This window comes from Peromyscus maniculatus, chromosome X (genome assembly GCF_049852395.1).
Source record: "Peromyscus maniculatus bairdii isolate BWxNUB_F1_BW_parent chromosome X, HU_Pman_BW_mat_3.1, whole genome shotgun sequence".
NCBI classification, from domain to species: Eukaryota; Metazoa; Chordata; class Mammalia; order Rodentia; family Cricetidae; genus Peromyscus; species Peromyscus maniculatus.
In genome coordinates this window covers 97,595,194-97,611,422 of record NC_134875.1, presented here as the reverse complement: position 1 = coordinate 97,611,422, position 16,229 = coordinate 97,595,194, and the positions used below count along the sequence as shown (strand labels likewise).

The following is a 16,229-nucleotide window of genomic DNA, read 5'->3' as shown; positions in this document are numbered from 1 at the left end:
CCTTTGTAGAGTTAATCTATTGAGGAAATTGATTATTAACTTGAGGAAAAAGAATTGGTGATTAATTAATTTAACAAATTTGATGTTTATGTATTTTTACAATCAATGTCTTTAGTATTATTGTCTGGTTGTATCTTTTCTTTTTACAGATAAAAACAACTGATAATATGTGTGTATTCTTTTATAAAGAAGATTTGTTTTAATTACATAGCTGTTAATTAATTTATTTTTTTCTACTAAACAGTGTAATTACTTTTTTGAAGTCATTTATTTGATGTTGGTGCTCAACTTTGCTTTCCTGATTTTCTCATTTTGTCTTTCTCTCCAGATATTTGGAAATAAGTATATTTTTATAGTGTTAATATTTCTTCTTCAGAAATTTTTATTGTGTTTTGATATCACAGTTTGGGAGGAATAATTTTGAGAGGATGTCCCAAGTTTTGATGCTGCTTATCTACTGCAGTTTCTAATTTTACATTACAAAGACCAACAGCACTTGTAAGGACACAGTATTTTCTGGAGGGTTTACTAAGAAAACACTAACATTAATAACAAATTCAGTGGTTAGTTGCTTCTATATTTCTGATATTTGCTGATATTTTTAAATCTCAGGTTATTCTAAGTAAATCTAGGACTTAGAGCTATTTATTACTTGGAGGCATCATGCTAAAAGTATATATAAGCCATCACTCACAAAATCTTTGTGTCACAGTATCAAGCATGCCAAAATCATTATTTTTATTCATATGATACAGTATTTAGTAACCAATTTTTCATTTAATTTAAAATAATTGAGAAATGCTTCTCCATTTAGCCTGAGATCACCAGGTTTGCTGTCAATTACAGAATATGCAATAATAATTCTTTGCTGCTAAACACAACAGGCAAACTAGACTAGTTCCTTTACTTAAGTCAGTCATTAATGTCCCAAAATTTATAGTTTCTTGATTGTTCATGAAGATTATTGATACTTTCTGCCCTCTGTGTCATGGAGTATTTTACCTTTCATTAGTGTTCATTTGTTCTTTTCTACTCTCTTTGGCTAAAGGAAAATTAGCTGCCATATTGTTTTTTCAAATAAGCAAGTCATTTGTAGACTTGATGATATTTGCCATATCACCTTCCCTAGATTCAATTTAATCTATGATTTAAGCAAAACCATAAAGAAGAATATCCATAAAGTCCTGAGTTTGATATTTAACTTACATTTTAAGGTCTTATTACATTTTAAGTTCTTGTCACAATGTACAACTGTTCGAATATGAGTCTTATGCAGAGCCAATCAAAATAAACTGACATAAAGATGATTAAAACTTCCTAATTTGGACAACCAATTGGCTAAGCAAAATTGCAATGTTCTCTGTCATCTGGAACAGTATCTTGTTCTCTTATACACAAAATAGGATTCTACATTACGTAAATTACCTTATATTTGTACTATTAGATAGTAAATATTGATTGAGAAAATAAAATGAATTACGAGATTCATTCAAATAGTTTTTATAAGCTGTACATGAATAGTAAAAAGCCCACAGCAATAAGTTATTGGGTCACCAGTATTATAAATTTCTGAATATTTACTTCAATTTTCATTTGAAAATTTGTTGTTAAATGTATATTTAACAGTACTTAAGAATTTTCTGGAAGTAAGTAAAATGTTCTATTAGTTTTAATCTTTTAACATCTGTCAAAAACATGAGTGTAACAGAAAATTCCAGAAATGTATGTATGTTTTTGAAATGCATAAGTGATACCACAGATTGTTTAACTATAGAGGAGTCAACTAGTATTTTGAATAAAACGTTCTATTCTGTGATTTGTGATTTAACATACACAATTAAAATTAGACAATGTTCATAATCCTGATGGCATTTTACCCTTTCAGTAGAACTTTTCTCACATTACAAAAGCCTACTGAGAGCCAGAAAGTGATAGCCAATGGAGGCAGCGGAAGGCAGATAGATCTCTGGGAGTTCAAGGCCAGCCTGGTCTACTGAGTGAGTTCCAGGTCAGCCAGGGCTACACAGAGAAACTCTGTCTTGAAAATCCAAACAAACAAACAAACAAAAAAAAACAATAAAAATAAAATGAAAAAATAAAAACTCTACTGAGGTGAAAATGACTTTATGAAATTTGAAATGCAACCTAATGTATCCTTTACAGAGTGCTTTGAAACTATTTCTTTGAATCTTCATAATGATTTATTTGTGCTTTATTGATAAGTAAATAACAAGGTTATTTATCTTCAACTAAAAACACAAAGTAAGGTCTAACTCATTTCCTTTTAGGAATGACTATGCATTACAAGTAGAAAAACCAGATGACTCAAGATCTTGGTCACTGTAAAACATCTGAGGGGACAATATTTCAAGGTCATCATGCGAATAGTTCCTTAAAAAGAGAAAATACCCAGAAGAAAGGGAACCAGCAAAGGACTCACATGTTATCATTCCTTTCATTTCTACTTCTCAAAGGAAACACGTGGAATTTAACCTCAAAAAGACCATTCATGTGATCATGACTTTAAGTGTTTTGAATTAGTGATTCAAATTTGTTTAAATCTAATAGTGAAGGATAAAACATGATTGTAAATAGACTTGGTTTTCAACCAGCCTTCCTTTTCCTTTTTTCCCAAGCCAACTGGGCATTTCTAAAGTCTATCCTTACAATCATGGTAGAAATTAGGCCTAAGAATTATAAGCTTACAAAGAAAGGGAAGGAAAAATATAAGAAGAGTTATTGAATTAACAAACATACTTATATATGTTCCAACAACACATAATTTAATTTATTGTCATCTATTATCAGGTAGAAATCAGAAGAAACACTTGTAGCTTAATAAATAATTTAATTTCTTGAATTTCTATGTAACATATAAATTTATTTTTACAGGATATATAGAGAGCATACTCATAGAGAGCAACAGACTTATGAAACGACTATAAAACACAAATTATAAGTCGAGTTTAAAATTTCTCATTTTTACACTTGTATTTGTCTATTTTCCTATTGCTAGTCAAAGCAAAACCAAACATATAATTGTAAGTATTCTAAGAAAAAAGGAGCGCCCCCATCACCTACTCATGAGTTACATACATTCTAGATTGTACAAAGTCAAAAGAGGATGAGCAAAACTAAGAGAAGTACTATGTAAAATGCACTTGTACTGACTGTGAACAGATCTGAGAGTGTTTGAGTTTAAAATATGACTTGAACGCCAGCAGAGGAAAATGACTTCATCCACTTTCCAATTTGGGTTCCCTCAAACTCTGAAGATGGAAAAGTTGTAATTAAATAGCAGATTATATGAACACATGTCCACTACTTTGGTGGAAAGACTACACTGAGGATTCTTGTCAACAGGAGCATATACTGCAAGCAGTATGGACCACTGCCCATGTATCCTAACATTAAGAAGCCATCCTCCCAATTGAACTGTAACCTAAAGTACATTTGATCTCCCCAAATTTAACTTCTCATTAACTAGTAAAGATAGATCCATATTACTTTGCCACATATTCATGCACTATGTAATAAGGTCATTTCACATTAAATCTTTTTCTTAATGACACAGCATGCCTTTTGAAAGGTAACATTTAGATTATGAAGATTGAAATTTACACAACATCAATATTACATGTAGTACTCTGAAGTTCATGGGCAGTTTTTTTGAGTTTGTTGTTTGGTAGTAGAGGGAACACAGTGTAATGAATTTTTAGAGTGCTTCCTTTTGTTAGAAAGAGAAAAATTTCAGATGTATGAACACTGGAGGATGTATCATTGAGAAGTAAATGGTAGAAAAAAGAAAAGTAACTTTACTTACTTTAATGAAGGATTCAGAAGCATGAGTTTGTCATTGAACGCAGAGGCTATTAGAGGAAAATTTACTAATGAAAAGAAGGAATTTACACAAATATATTTATAAAACCCTATGCATCTTATAAATATATATATGCATATCTTATCTGTAATGAGGAGACATTTTGTGTTCTGAGCCTGTAAAAAAGACATAATTACTGAATGGAAAATTAAAGTTGATTTCCTTCTTCTTCAAGACATTTTCTATGGACTTAACCAAAGTCTGGTTATGATAAGGGCACATCAAGTTAGGATTAGAATGAACTCTCCTCCTCCTTCTTTTGTTTTATTCAAGTTAAGTAAGATTTTATGGCTCCTTCTGACAGTATTTCATTCTCTTAACATAGAGCATAGGTTTTTCCCTCTGTAACGAATCAAAAAATAACTGCAACTGTAAATCACCACCACCTCTCTTTTCAAAACTGTATGTATTGTTCCAAGGGCATATTAGAATTTGTGAAAGTAGCAAAGACTCAATCACTGAAAGTGAAGTACATAACAAATTCTGTTTTTTTTTTTGTTTTTTTGCAGAATAAAACTGGTTTCTTTTAGAAAAACACATCAAATGGTTATTTCTTCTCTTTCTCTACTGTTTGAATCCTTTTTGGTAGACAGTACAATTAAAAACAAATGGAAAAATGAATGAAATAAGTCATACTTTTCAAACTATATGATTTTGTATATCTCTTGTTTGAAATGAGTATAGAAATGAGTAAGTTATCCTAATAATAATAGATATTTCTCATTTGTTTTTGTATAAATTACATATCATTGTTTAACTTTTTTCACTGTTTCACATGTCTCTCATAAAGTTAGGCCATTTTTGATGAGGGATTTTCTCTGTTAGAAGAACAATAGTCACCCTTGAATTTTCATGAATGAAGATAAAATAACAAATAACAAGGTCTGCAAGATAACTGAGTTTATCTGAATATTATCCTATGAGACTGTCCTCTGAATCAAAACATCGGGTTTTGGTGTGCTGGAAGTCTTGAGAGTCACACACAGGAAAACAGATTTACACAATTATCAATCTCATCTGAAAGTTCAAATATGTTCATTATTTCCTTTAGTTGATTTTTATAGAGTCAAGATATCCTTGAACTCAAATGTAAGGCCTATTATTAAGAATAATTGAAATTGTTGGTTACTTTCTTTGTTCAGAATAATCAGGTGGGAAAGATCCATGATAAGTCAAGAAATAGTCTATGCTTCCATTGACAAAATTTTCTTCTTTTATTATAGAGTCACATTGTGATTTCCTTGTAATAATTGTATGCATGGTTGGAAACATTTTCCACAATAGGGAATATGAATCTTTAGTGGGATTTCTAACATATTTAATATTTCACCTCTATTCATCAACTACATTAGTAATGGGATTAATGGCCAAACAAATTTACATCAGAGACAATAAGGCATTTTCCTTTTCTGTGTATGTGTGTTCTCTTAGTTCCATTCAGCGATTTCACTTGTGTGTCTCTGATGCTTTCCTTAGAATTTCAATAAGATTTCTTCTAGGATACAAACTAAAATTAATAAAGAAGAAATTGCTGGTAATCCCAGCAGTCAAGAGGCTGAGGCAGGAGTGTTGAGAGCTTGAGGGTAGCCTAGCCTGAATCATGTCTCAAAAACAAAATAACAAATAAAAAAGAAGAAATTAAACCCAAGATTAAAAACTGCTCCTTTAAAAGGAGAGCTAGGGTACCATTCCAGAATCAGAAAACAGCTTGCATTGTACAAATAAATATTTTCCTAGAAATAGTAATTGCAATTCAAATAAATGGTATCTGAAAAGTTAATGACTATTCTAGGATAAACAAAGCATACTTAGAGTTTAGGAATTGGCTCTCAGTTAATATTTCCTCTTGTTATAAAATATTTATTAACAATGAAATATGGAAGAAACCAGCATCTACATATTTAAGAATAAATTGATAGAGTCCAAATACATATACTATGAGGAAAATAATAATTACAAAATGGTTGACTCAACAATCAGATGCCTAGCTATAGAAATATAATAAGTTCAGATCTCATCATGTCTTTGATTTATTTCGTAGAATTCATCTAAACTTAAATCAGCTGGTAGCACAACATATATAAGTCTTCTCTGCCCGTAGAAGACCAAAGGGATGGAATACAAATTAAATAATACAAGATTTGAGCACCAGAATAAAGACTAAGATGCTCAGAAGCAGCAAGTTGAGGTTACACTAAAGAACCAGATGGACTTTTGAATCTATAATGTATCATTCAGAGCTCAGGCGGTAATTGATGAAAAACAGGCAATATCAAACATCACACATGTCCAAGTCTGGAAGTCCATTCTTCCCCCCAGCTTGGCTAACACATTCACGGTTTCAAATGTGTTTTTACATCTAGAATAATCTTATTCCCCAGAACCCCAACAAACAAAAAGAGAAGGATGAAACCTAAGCACTAGGGGAAATACATGGTTTTTTATTTTATTTTGAGTTCTCATAGAACTTCTGTTACACATAGACCATGTGAACCCATGAGTTCTCTTTACTGGTTCTCATGTGGAGCTGATAGAGGAGTAGAAACTTGGGAGGAATGTTTCTAAAGCTATAGATAGCTTCCTTTGCATTTATTCCATTTGTAAATATAACAAAGCATTGGAGGAAAAAAAGTTTCTTAAGTTGTGAGAGTATCAAATATTACCCATCAATCCCTGAATCATGCTATTCAAAGTGCTTAAATCTACACTAAAAATAGAACAAAAAATGTACTCCCAATGCAGCTAAATTAACACCTATGGATGCCTAAAATATGACTGTGGTCTGATTACTTCCTCCACATTTATTCCACACACCCACCGTGCACTTAAAAACTTAAAAAAAAAAAAAAAAAAAAACAACAAAGAAATAAATCAGGCCATTGCCACATTTACAATCTTCTGAGTACTGGGGAAGTTTGGAATCCAGTCCAATGACAAGTGTCCATAGTACAAAGTAAACAATGGCCTTCTCTGGTTCTGAAAATAACCCAATGTGCAAAGCTGACCTTAAAGTTTTATGTGTCCTTGTAGCTTCAGTTCTGGTTTTTGAAAACATGACACAGAACCAAGGGGAGCACAAGAATAAAGACATATTATAGAGAAGACCCAGGCAAGCTGTCAGGGAAGGAAACATTTCTTAAGCAAATAAAAATCAATGCACATCCCAAGGCTCCTTTGCAGACACTGAGACCTTTGCATTGTTACAAAATGTTTGTACTTGTCTCTTATACATTCGTAGTTCTACCTTGCCCTTCCCAATGACCTCTATTGCAATTTACACTTTTATGTCCATGTGGCCCACTCACACCTTAGCCTTGTGACCTAAAGTCTAGAATTGTTTTTTCGTTATATGGTATGGCAGGAATAAAGCAAACACAGCAGTTACTACTTGAGCCCACAAATGATGACTGAGAAGGAATTTCCTATGATGAATCACTAAAGTAAGTTCTATAAAGCTTAATTCTATTATCAGTGGTGTTTGCCACATTGATTTAAAACAAACAAACAACTAAAATCTACATAGGTAACATTTGCTCTTAACAATTCTGCCCTCTACAGAATCTTTTGTGATTGATTTAGCATCATTGTTAACATGACAAGGAATTAGCTGCTGATGTGACTGATTTCAAACGTAAAGCTAGATGGTAAGTGACAAATTCCCTAGGAGCATCAACTTTCCGTTTCTGAAAGATAGAATCATATAGTTAAAATTAAATTAATTTCTATACAATAAAATTAAGTATTTTAAGTATTTTCTGATCTAATTTAAAACTACTTTGTGTAAATAATATTTATTTTGAAAATAGTAGTTTGTGTTGTTATTCATATGTTTGACCTCCTGAGATCTTATTTAAACACCTTTATATTAATAAATGCTGCTTATGTTCATCAACTGAATGTAGCATTGAAAAGTAAATACAAGTCAGTTAACATTTAAGTACAAGGGAACCCCACAATAAGCTTCACAGATTTTTGTTTTTTTTCTGACTCTTCAGAAGATAACATTTTGTATAATACAAGGTGACAAAACATATTTGATGACACCTCCCGATCTTCCTTTTGGTTTGGAAGCCTTCAATGTAAGTTTCATTTTTACTTGCCTTGATTCACCTATCTGAGTTAACTTGCCTGGTATTTGCACATAATCTCATTTGCAGTAAAATTAATTATAGAGGGAAAAGAGGAAGTAGATTTTTCAAACAAAAACAGCCACAAACACATTCATGCCTTTCCAGGAAGTGATCAAATATAGGGCTTCATATATATATTTTTTTTGTTTTGTATTTTTGTGTGTTTTTTTTATTTGTTTGTTTTGTTTTGCTGTTTTATATATATTTCTATTTGTATTTCTATTTATATATATTTATATATATATATAAGGGTACATCAACTCATTTTTAAAAAACGGAAACAACACTCTCCCCATTTTCATGCCTTCCATCTTCATTATGTAGTGATCACTCTGTGGTGGTCACTGTTACGTGACTAGCACAACTTTGGGTCTAGAGTGTATTCTGAAGAGGAGTGAATTAAATGTTAGGACAGTTAAGAGCTACCCCTACCCTCTGCAGAGTTTTACACATCATGCTGCCATTAGAAGGGTAGAGGTGGGGGATGAGGTGGGGACAAGGAAGAGATTTCAGGGCTCTGACTGGCAGGGCCCTCCTATGAACAAATGTTCTTCTCTCTTTCTCTCTCTCTTTTGTTCCCAAACAGCAATGCAATGCTGGCGTTCAGTTGCACTGCTCCCTGAAGGCCGACGTGGCCCAGCTGGTCCTAGGAAGAACCCGAGAGAGGATCCGGTGCTCCTTGTCCCGTCAGATAGATTTGTCCAAGCACCCCAAGGAAATGTTAAAAGCAAAATAAAGTTTAAAAAGAAAATTAAAAACCCATTCTAAAACTAAATTAGTGAAGCAAAAAAAGGGTTTTCTATCTACACATCAGTCTCTTCTTTAAAAAAAATGTAAATTTACAAATCCAATGACATATAAAACAAAGTAAAAAAAATGTAATGGTAAGAGACATGGTAAAACAGGAAGACACTGATGCTACAAAGAAATTCCAAAAAATATATGTACAAGACCCTGTTTTTCCTCGTGTTCTAGAGATTGTAATGCATGTTTTTAATAGCAGGAGTCGAGGATTTAGTTCCAGGCACTGGACTGCAGATTCCTTTCAAACTCCCAGGGACGGGATGTCCTTTGCTTTTCTGTCACCAAATCACACTGGATATACTGGTCTCCCTTGGCAACAACGGCAGGATGGCACTGTTTGTGTGGGCCTCATCTGGATTCGGCTCCCTGCTCGACTTTGTCTGTGGCCGCTGCCCATTGATGAGTGTCATAGGGATGTTACAGTAGGTATGCTGATTTCCTATGGAGGTAAGTGGCAAGGTGCCCGTAGGAGGTACGTCGTACTCATAGCTTCGATAGTAGTGTTTCTGACGCATTTGTGAATGGTAGGTGTTGTGAAAGGTAGAACGGAGATCTGGATGGGCAGTGGCTAGAGCTGTGGAGGTGGCCGCAGCCATTGAAATGGCCGAGACAGTCTGCAGCTCCCCGAAAGGCCCCTGCTCACTGACATCTAAAGCCTGCTCATGTGTAATGGGTTCTATCCTCTTAAAAGGCATTTCATACTGTAAACGTTTCCAGAACTTCGAGTTCAACTTGTTGCATTTTGGTCCATGCCATTTAATAACCGTCAGGAGCTTGATGGTGTGCTTGAGGGCCTCCACCTCCTGGTAGTTCATAATTCCACGGAGTTCGCTGCATTCGATCAGTATCACTTTGATTTCTCCAGTCACAAGCATGTTTCGAAGTCTTGTTTCCAGCTCAAAGATGCTCCAGCCCCTTCGAACGACATAGTTTGGGGTCATGACAATGATCAGCCGCTTACTTTGATCTACACATCTTGCCACGTCTTCAATGTATGCTATAAAGAGAAGAAGGACCAGGATAAGTGAACCGAGAAGAGATCCAAAAGGCCCACACACTTTCACATAGTATGTAAGAATTGTTTGTTGTCAACACGTAAAGATGAAAAGAGTGGATGCGCAAGCACTTTGGATAGAGTTTTGGTCTCTGATCTAGTAATATTAGAGATATTTTTCCAGGTGGAAATTCCTCATTTGGTTTAAATAAACATTAAGGCACATAGAATATAATTCTTTATAGAATGATAAAGTATCTTCTATGGCATATTAAAAATTCAATTTCAAATAAAACATTTCTTTCTTTATTGAGAAACTAAAACAAAATTTCTTAAGACACAAAATGCTATGCAAAAATGGTGACAGACATATATACTTAAAACACATACATACACACAAATGAAATAAATAAGTGAAAATTTTAACTTACTTCCAGTTGGGATCAAATCTCTATCTGGTATAAACAACTTATATCCATAGTGCTTTTCAAGCATATCAGGTAGGATTTCAAGGGCAAAACGTTCCTCTTCCCCAGTCTCTTGATTCCATTGGTCAGGGTCCACTTTGGTATATGACAGGTAGGCATCATAATCTTTGTTGTCTGTCAAAAACATTACAAAGTAAGTTCTACAAAGTAAGTTCTAGAAAGAGAACAATAGAGTATTAGCAATATTCACTTTTATTGATAAATATTTACAAACATTCCACTCTTGAAAAATAAAAAAAGAAGCCTGTATTAATTTGTGTCTTGCATTCAGTAGTACCACCAGTTCTGCAACTAGCTAGGAGGTACAAAGGGACACATTGTGATTTTTCTTGTTGTGATGGAAATAGTAGGGAAAAAATCAATGGCAAGAGTCATGAAGGAATAAGGGACAGAGGTGGAGCTTAGTGTTGGAACTCATAAACCTCTGACATCATCAGCAGGTGCAACTACTGGCCCGACAAAATAATGGTAATGAAAAACCAATTTCCATATTTTTAGACACAAATTGTAGCGAATCATTACTGCTTATATAAAAAGCTACATGTTTAGATAATAATATGTTATTATTGGATATGCTACATATAACAACCCCACCTTTGGATATTTTTGAAGAAGAGGGCTATGGTCATTTAATTTCAATTTTGATTTTTCAAATGATTTAAAGTAGTGATGGGGGTTCCAAGAGCCTGTTCCTTATTCTGCAGTTTCAGCCACCAGCTCCAAGTCTGTCTATGGCAGACATGGAAAACAGCCAGCAGGAACTCTAATATCTGTCATAATCTTAAGTGTAGTCATTATGTTACTCTTTTCATGGTTTTCATGAGATTCTGGCTGAGATGCATCACTGATAGAATGGAAACTAAATACGAAACCCAACATCTAACCAGTCAAACAACAGATCCAACAGCGTTCTCCTTTTTATATTTACTATCATACTTATTATTTCATAAAAACACTCTTTAGTGTAAAAAGAGAGTCTATACCCTATGGAGTTAAGAAATAAAAACTAACTTAAAATATTATTAAGAAGGTTTGTTGTGCCCAGCCCCAACTAGTACATTTATAGCATAATCTGTATACCCAATGCTCAAGGAGCATGACAAAAGTGGAGGCTGAAGGGTCCTATGAGCCAGAAGACCAGGATACTTTCTGCAAGATTGTTTCTAGTAGACATTAACAGAGAAGTTTACCCATGAAACTCAACAATAAGATTTCTTTAATGAGACTTACATAATGACTAGAAAAAATTGGCAGGACAATGCTGATGGGAGAATTTCACAAGGTTATACCCTTATATGAGGAGTTATAGGGAATCAAGAGAGGGAGAATCTATTTCTTCTACATATAAGTCCCCTGACAGGGTATCCCAATCCAAGTGGTCAATCCTGAGCACATGTACATATGAGCAACAGTAAATGGATTCGTGTGTGTGTGTGTGTGTGTGTGTGTGTGTGTGTGTGTGTGTAGCTTTATGTAGCAATAATAAAAGAAAAAGGTCTTGAATTTGAGAGGTAGTTGGAAGCATGTGAGTATTTAGAAGGTAGAGATGTAGAGGTAGAAATGATGTAAATAAAATAGTCATGTATAAAATTTAAAAGAAACAAACAAACAAAACAAAAAAAAAACAAAAATAAAACCAGGTTGAGTGTGGTGGTATGTATCCATAGTCTAAGCTATTTGGAAGACTGAAGAAGACCAACTGAGGCCGAGAGTTTCAGATCAGCCTATGTATAACACAGTGAGTACTGTCTCAAGAAACAAAACCCTTGCTATGTGGAGGGCCTTGTCTAGTCCCATGCAGGCTCCACAGCTGTTGATCTAAATTTCATGAGTTCCCACTAGTTTGGTTTGGTTGTCTCTGTGGGTTTTTCCATCATGATCTTGATGACCTTGCTCATAGAATCCCTCTTCTCTCTCTACGACTCAACTCCTGGAGCTTGGCCTGGTGTTTAGCTGTGGATCTCTGTATCTGCTTCCATCAGTTACTGGAGAAAGGCTCTATGATGACAGTTAGGGTATTCACCAATCTGATTACTGGAGTAGGCCAGTTCAGGCACCCTCTCCACTATTGCTAGTAGTCTAAGCTGGGGTCATCCCTGGGGATTCCTGGGAACTTCCCTAGCACCCAATTTTCCCCTATCCCCATGATGTCTCCCTCTATCATGGTATCTCTTTCATTTCTCTTCCACTCCATCCCTGTTCCAGCTCAACCATCCAGCTCATCTGCCATTCTCTACCCTCCCAGGCCCCCTGCATAGTGAGACAGTTGTGTAGCATGATCTGCTTAAGGGGCTCCCTGACAGTAGGATCAGAATCCATCCCTGGTGCATTACCTATGATGGGACATCTTGCACAGCCTTGAGGCAGGGGGAGGGGCTTGGACCTGCTTCTACTAAATGTACCTCCTCATGGGAGGCCTTACCTTCTTGTATCAGGGAATGGGGATGGGTTGGGAGGGGGAGACTGGAGAGATGGGAGGAGGGAAGAGGGGGATCTTTGATTGGCATGTAAAATGAATAAAACATATTCTTAATGAAAAAAAGAGACAAAACCCAAACCAAACCGAAAAACCAACACTAAATATATTCAAATAATCATTATGAAATCTTCATGGGAGAAAACAAAACTGAAAACATATCAGAAATATAAACGTTTAGGGTGTTGACAAATAAATGTATCTTTCTCTTGAACTCATAAGAGGGTATTGGTTTCAATACTATGTAAGATGACTGTGTGGATTTTGTTTTCAGAAGAAAACACCTTGTAAAAAAAACAGAAAATGTTCACTGATCTCTCTCTTTTGTAAATGAACATAGTATACTGAATCTGGGCTAGGAAAGAGATGTACTGACAAGGAGATGGATTGAGATTGGCATCTGGGTCTTTGATAGTTTTTAACTTTTAAATATCAACTGAGTAATTAGTTGTCAGATGTTATTGGCAACTGCCTTTTTAAAAATTATTATCAAATATTTATTAGTCACATAAATGAGACAGAGCCCATCATTCACCAAATGGGTTACAAAAATAAAGCCAGAGAACTCAAAGATGGACATTTAGGAATGAGATAGCTCAGAAAACTTAAAAGTTGTCACTCAAAATTTGGGCCACATTTCTTCCTTAGGTCTCAGGAGATGTTTCATTTTCCTATGTAGCCTCACATTTCTAAAATGTACTTTTTTCAAGTTAAAAAAATTGTAGAACTTTATCAATAATGTCAGAAAGCATACACATTAAATTATTAAATTATAATCTCAATGTTTTGACTTTTTGTAATTAGTGAATATCTGTTAATTTTTTTTTCATTTTTTGGTGACGCTTAAGGTATCACCATGAAGTTTGCAAGTGGTAGGCAAATGCTTTACCTAAATTTAACTTACTTTTAATTTCAATTTTGTTATGGAAGTATCTAAATTATATTCTCAAAGTAAGCTACTTGAATCAAGCATGTAGACATTTTATAACACTGACCTCATCTACATGTTTTGCCAGTCAGTATTTTTCCAGACTGTTTCAACTATAGATTCTTAAGTATTTAAATGAAACATTAAGTTCCACAGTTTTTGAGATGGGGCCTTTATGTACACACTGGGCTGGCATCAAATTTATCATTTTCTTACCTTAGCCTACTGAGTGTTAAGATTAGAAGCATCATACATACAGCAGTACTTAAATTATTGTCCTAGGGATGTGGCTCTGAGGTTGAAAGCACTTTCTATGCAAGAGTATGGACCTGAGATTGAATCCCCAGAACCCACATATAATCCAAACACAGTAGTACCAGCATGTGTGATCTCCTGCCTTTTCTGCGTTGATGAGAGGCTGAGACAAGAGAGCCCCCTGGAAACTCCCAGGCCAGCTAGCCTTCATATGCCAGGAAAACTAAGATACCCCATCTTAAATAATGTGGAAAGAAAGGACCAGCACACGAGGCTGTCCTGACCTCCAAATGTGTGTATAACCCATGTGTACCCACTTTTACACTCATATACACACAAAGGTAAATAGAAAAAATAAAAATAAAATATTTAGGGTCTGATATGATGAAAACAAAAGCAGCTGAGCTGATATTCTATCTTCCATAAATTCTGACTCATTTGAGATTTTATTTCCTAATCTATGAAAGAGCACCTTGGAGGCTAAGACATTTCTCAATGGTAGGACACTTATCTAGGTTTGATCCCCAGAACTGAGAAAAAAGTGGGATAAAACAACTTCTTGAAGCTGACAGTAAATGTATCCTAATTATATAGCAAATTGTCTAGCTCCAGAGTCATTTGACAAGTATTAATTTCCTTCCTTTGTAGCCTTAAGAAAGCAGCAGCTAGGATAGTTGGTAAAAGTATTAAGAGATGTTGTAGTGTGGCTTTTCCCTCGGGGGACAACATAATCATCACATCTGTGGTTTTGGAGGAGTGATTGATTTGGACCGTTTGTTATGGTAAAAAAAAAAAAACACAAGAAAAAACAGTACGGAAATATCTAGGTCTATATAATGGCAATGGAGCTTTTGGCACTCCCTAGTTAGAAGGAGGTAGGGGAAGTCACATGATACTTACCTGGGATCTTGCCCTTACTCTTTAAAATCAACAAGTGATCAAGGGAGATACTAGGTTTTGCTTATTCATTTGTTTTCTTTGTTTTTTTGTTATTTGTTGTTGGTAGTGTGTGTGTGTGTGTGTGTGTGTGTGTGTGTGTGTGTGTGTGTGTGTACAGAAAGGTTTACAGAAAGTATGACTCAATGATACAGCTTAAGGACATTATTCATGATTGAGTGGGATTTTGTGGTGATACAGTTGTTTGGGGTTCACCTATACTCCGGTGAGAAACCCCTCAGCCATGTTCTTTAAGCAAACCCTTCAAAAACTCATTGGTTGACCAAGTTGGATTTGGATGGAACTGTTACATTCATCTGTCTGCTGTGCCCTATGTGGGGTGAAAAGGCATTTGTTCCCTCTCTCCTCAGGAAGAGTTAATGCAAGAGGGGGAATGGTAGCAGACTAGTACCAGGGATCCTGGGTGTGGGTTAAGAAGGACTGACATACCCTTTAACAGTTTCTGACTTTGAATAGCTCGTGTGCCCAAAATAATTTTTGTTCTCCCTTTGGGAATTCAAAAAGTATGTATGCTTAACTAATAACTACTAACAAGGAAACAAAAGGCCAGCTCCATAGGTTTTCTGAATGATATACAGAGATACAGTGTTTCACTGATGTACTGGAAACAAATAAACAAAAGATGGGTAGCCATTTTTAAATAAACCTGGAAAAGAAATCCCAGGTAAAGACATGCAAAAGCAAAGGAGGTTGATATTTTGATGGCTTTCTTTCTAATTTATTGTAGTATAGACTAAGGTATTGTGTCAGTGTGCGTTCTCCTCTGGAGATACTAGGTCTCCCTTATTATGGTGTTCAGCTGTTTAATTAGAACATGACACTATTCTAGAGGCCGCTACCTAACATTTCAAATATCTTTATTTCAGATCAAAAGTAGGTGCTTCACTAATTAGCTCAAGAGAAGTTTAAAAAATCAGGCTCCATTGCTAAAATTAGTTGCTTTTTATTGAATATATAACTTTTGAAATCCATTGTATGCTAGGCACATGGATGACTTAACACATTTTGGATATGTACCCATCCTTACAAGTATCTATTAGGGTCAATGTCTTTGGAGAACTCTAGGCTAAACTCCACCATGGTCTTATGATCTGGAAAAGAATGTTTGGATGTCAGCAGCTGGATCTCTAGTTCCTGTCTCTGGAATGGTGTCATATTAGCTTCAAGGGAAAATTTCTTTTCTTTGTAACACACATATACACACCCAATACATACTCATCTCCAGGAATTGAACTTTAAATTTTTTGTTTGTTTTCTTTATGAAGCAAGGTCCCACTGTGCATCTGTGGCTTGTCTGGAACTCATTATGTAGACCAG

General features: G+C 34.9%; 1 protein-coding gene across 1 annotated transcript in view; it reads right to left on the bottom strand.

Annotated features, from left to right (window-relative positions):
* Window positions 1-2,809: 2,809 nt before the first annotated feature.
* Window positions 2,810-16,229, bottom strand: part of Il1rapl1 (interleukin 1 receptor accessory protein like 1) — a 1,285,879-nt gene continuing 1,272,459 nt past the window's right edge. Inside the window, exons 10-11 of the mRNA XM_016006057.3 lie at window positions 10,240-10,410; window positions 2,810-9,811 (exon numbers count right to left, since the gene is read on the bottom strand). Coding sequence (XP_015861543.2) covers window positions 9,093-9,811; window positions 10,240-10,410 — 890 coding nt within the window. The 3' untranslated portion in view covers window positions 2,810-9,092. The remainder of the gene's footprint in view (window positions 9,812-10,239; window positions 10,411-16,229) is intronic.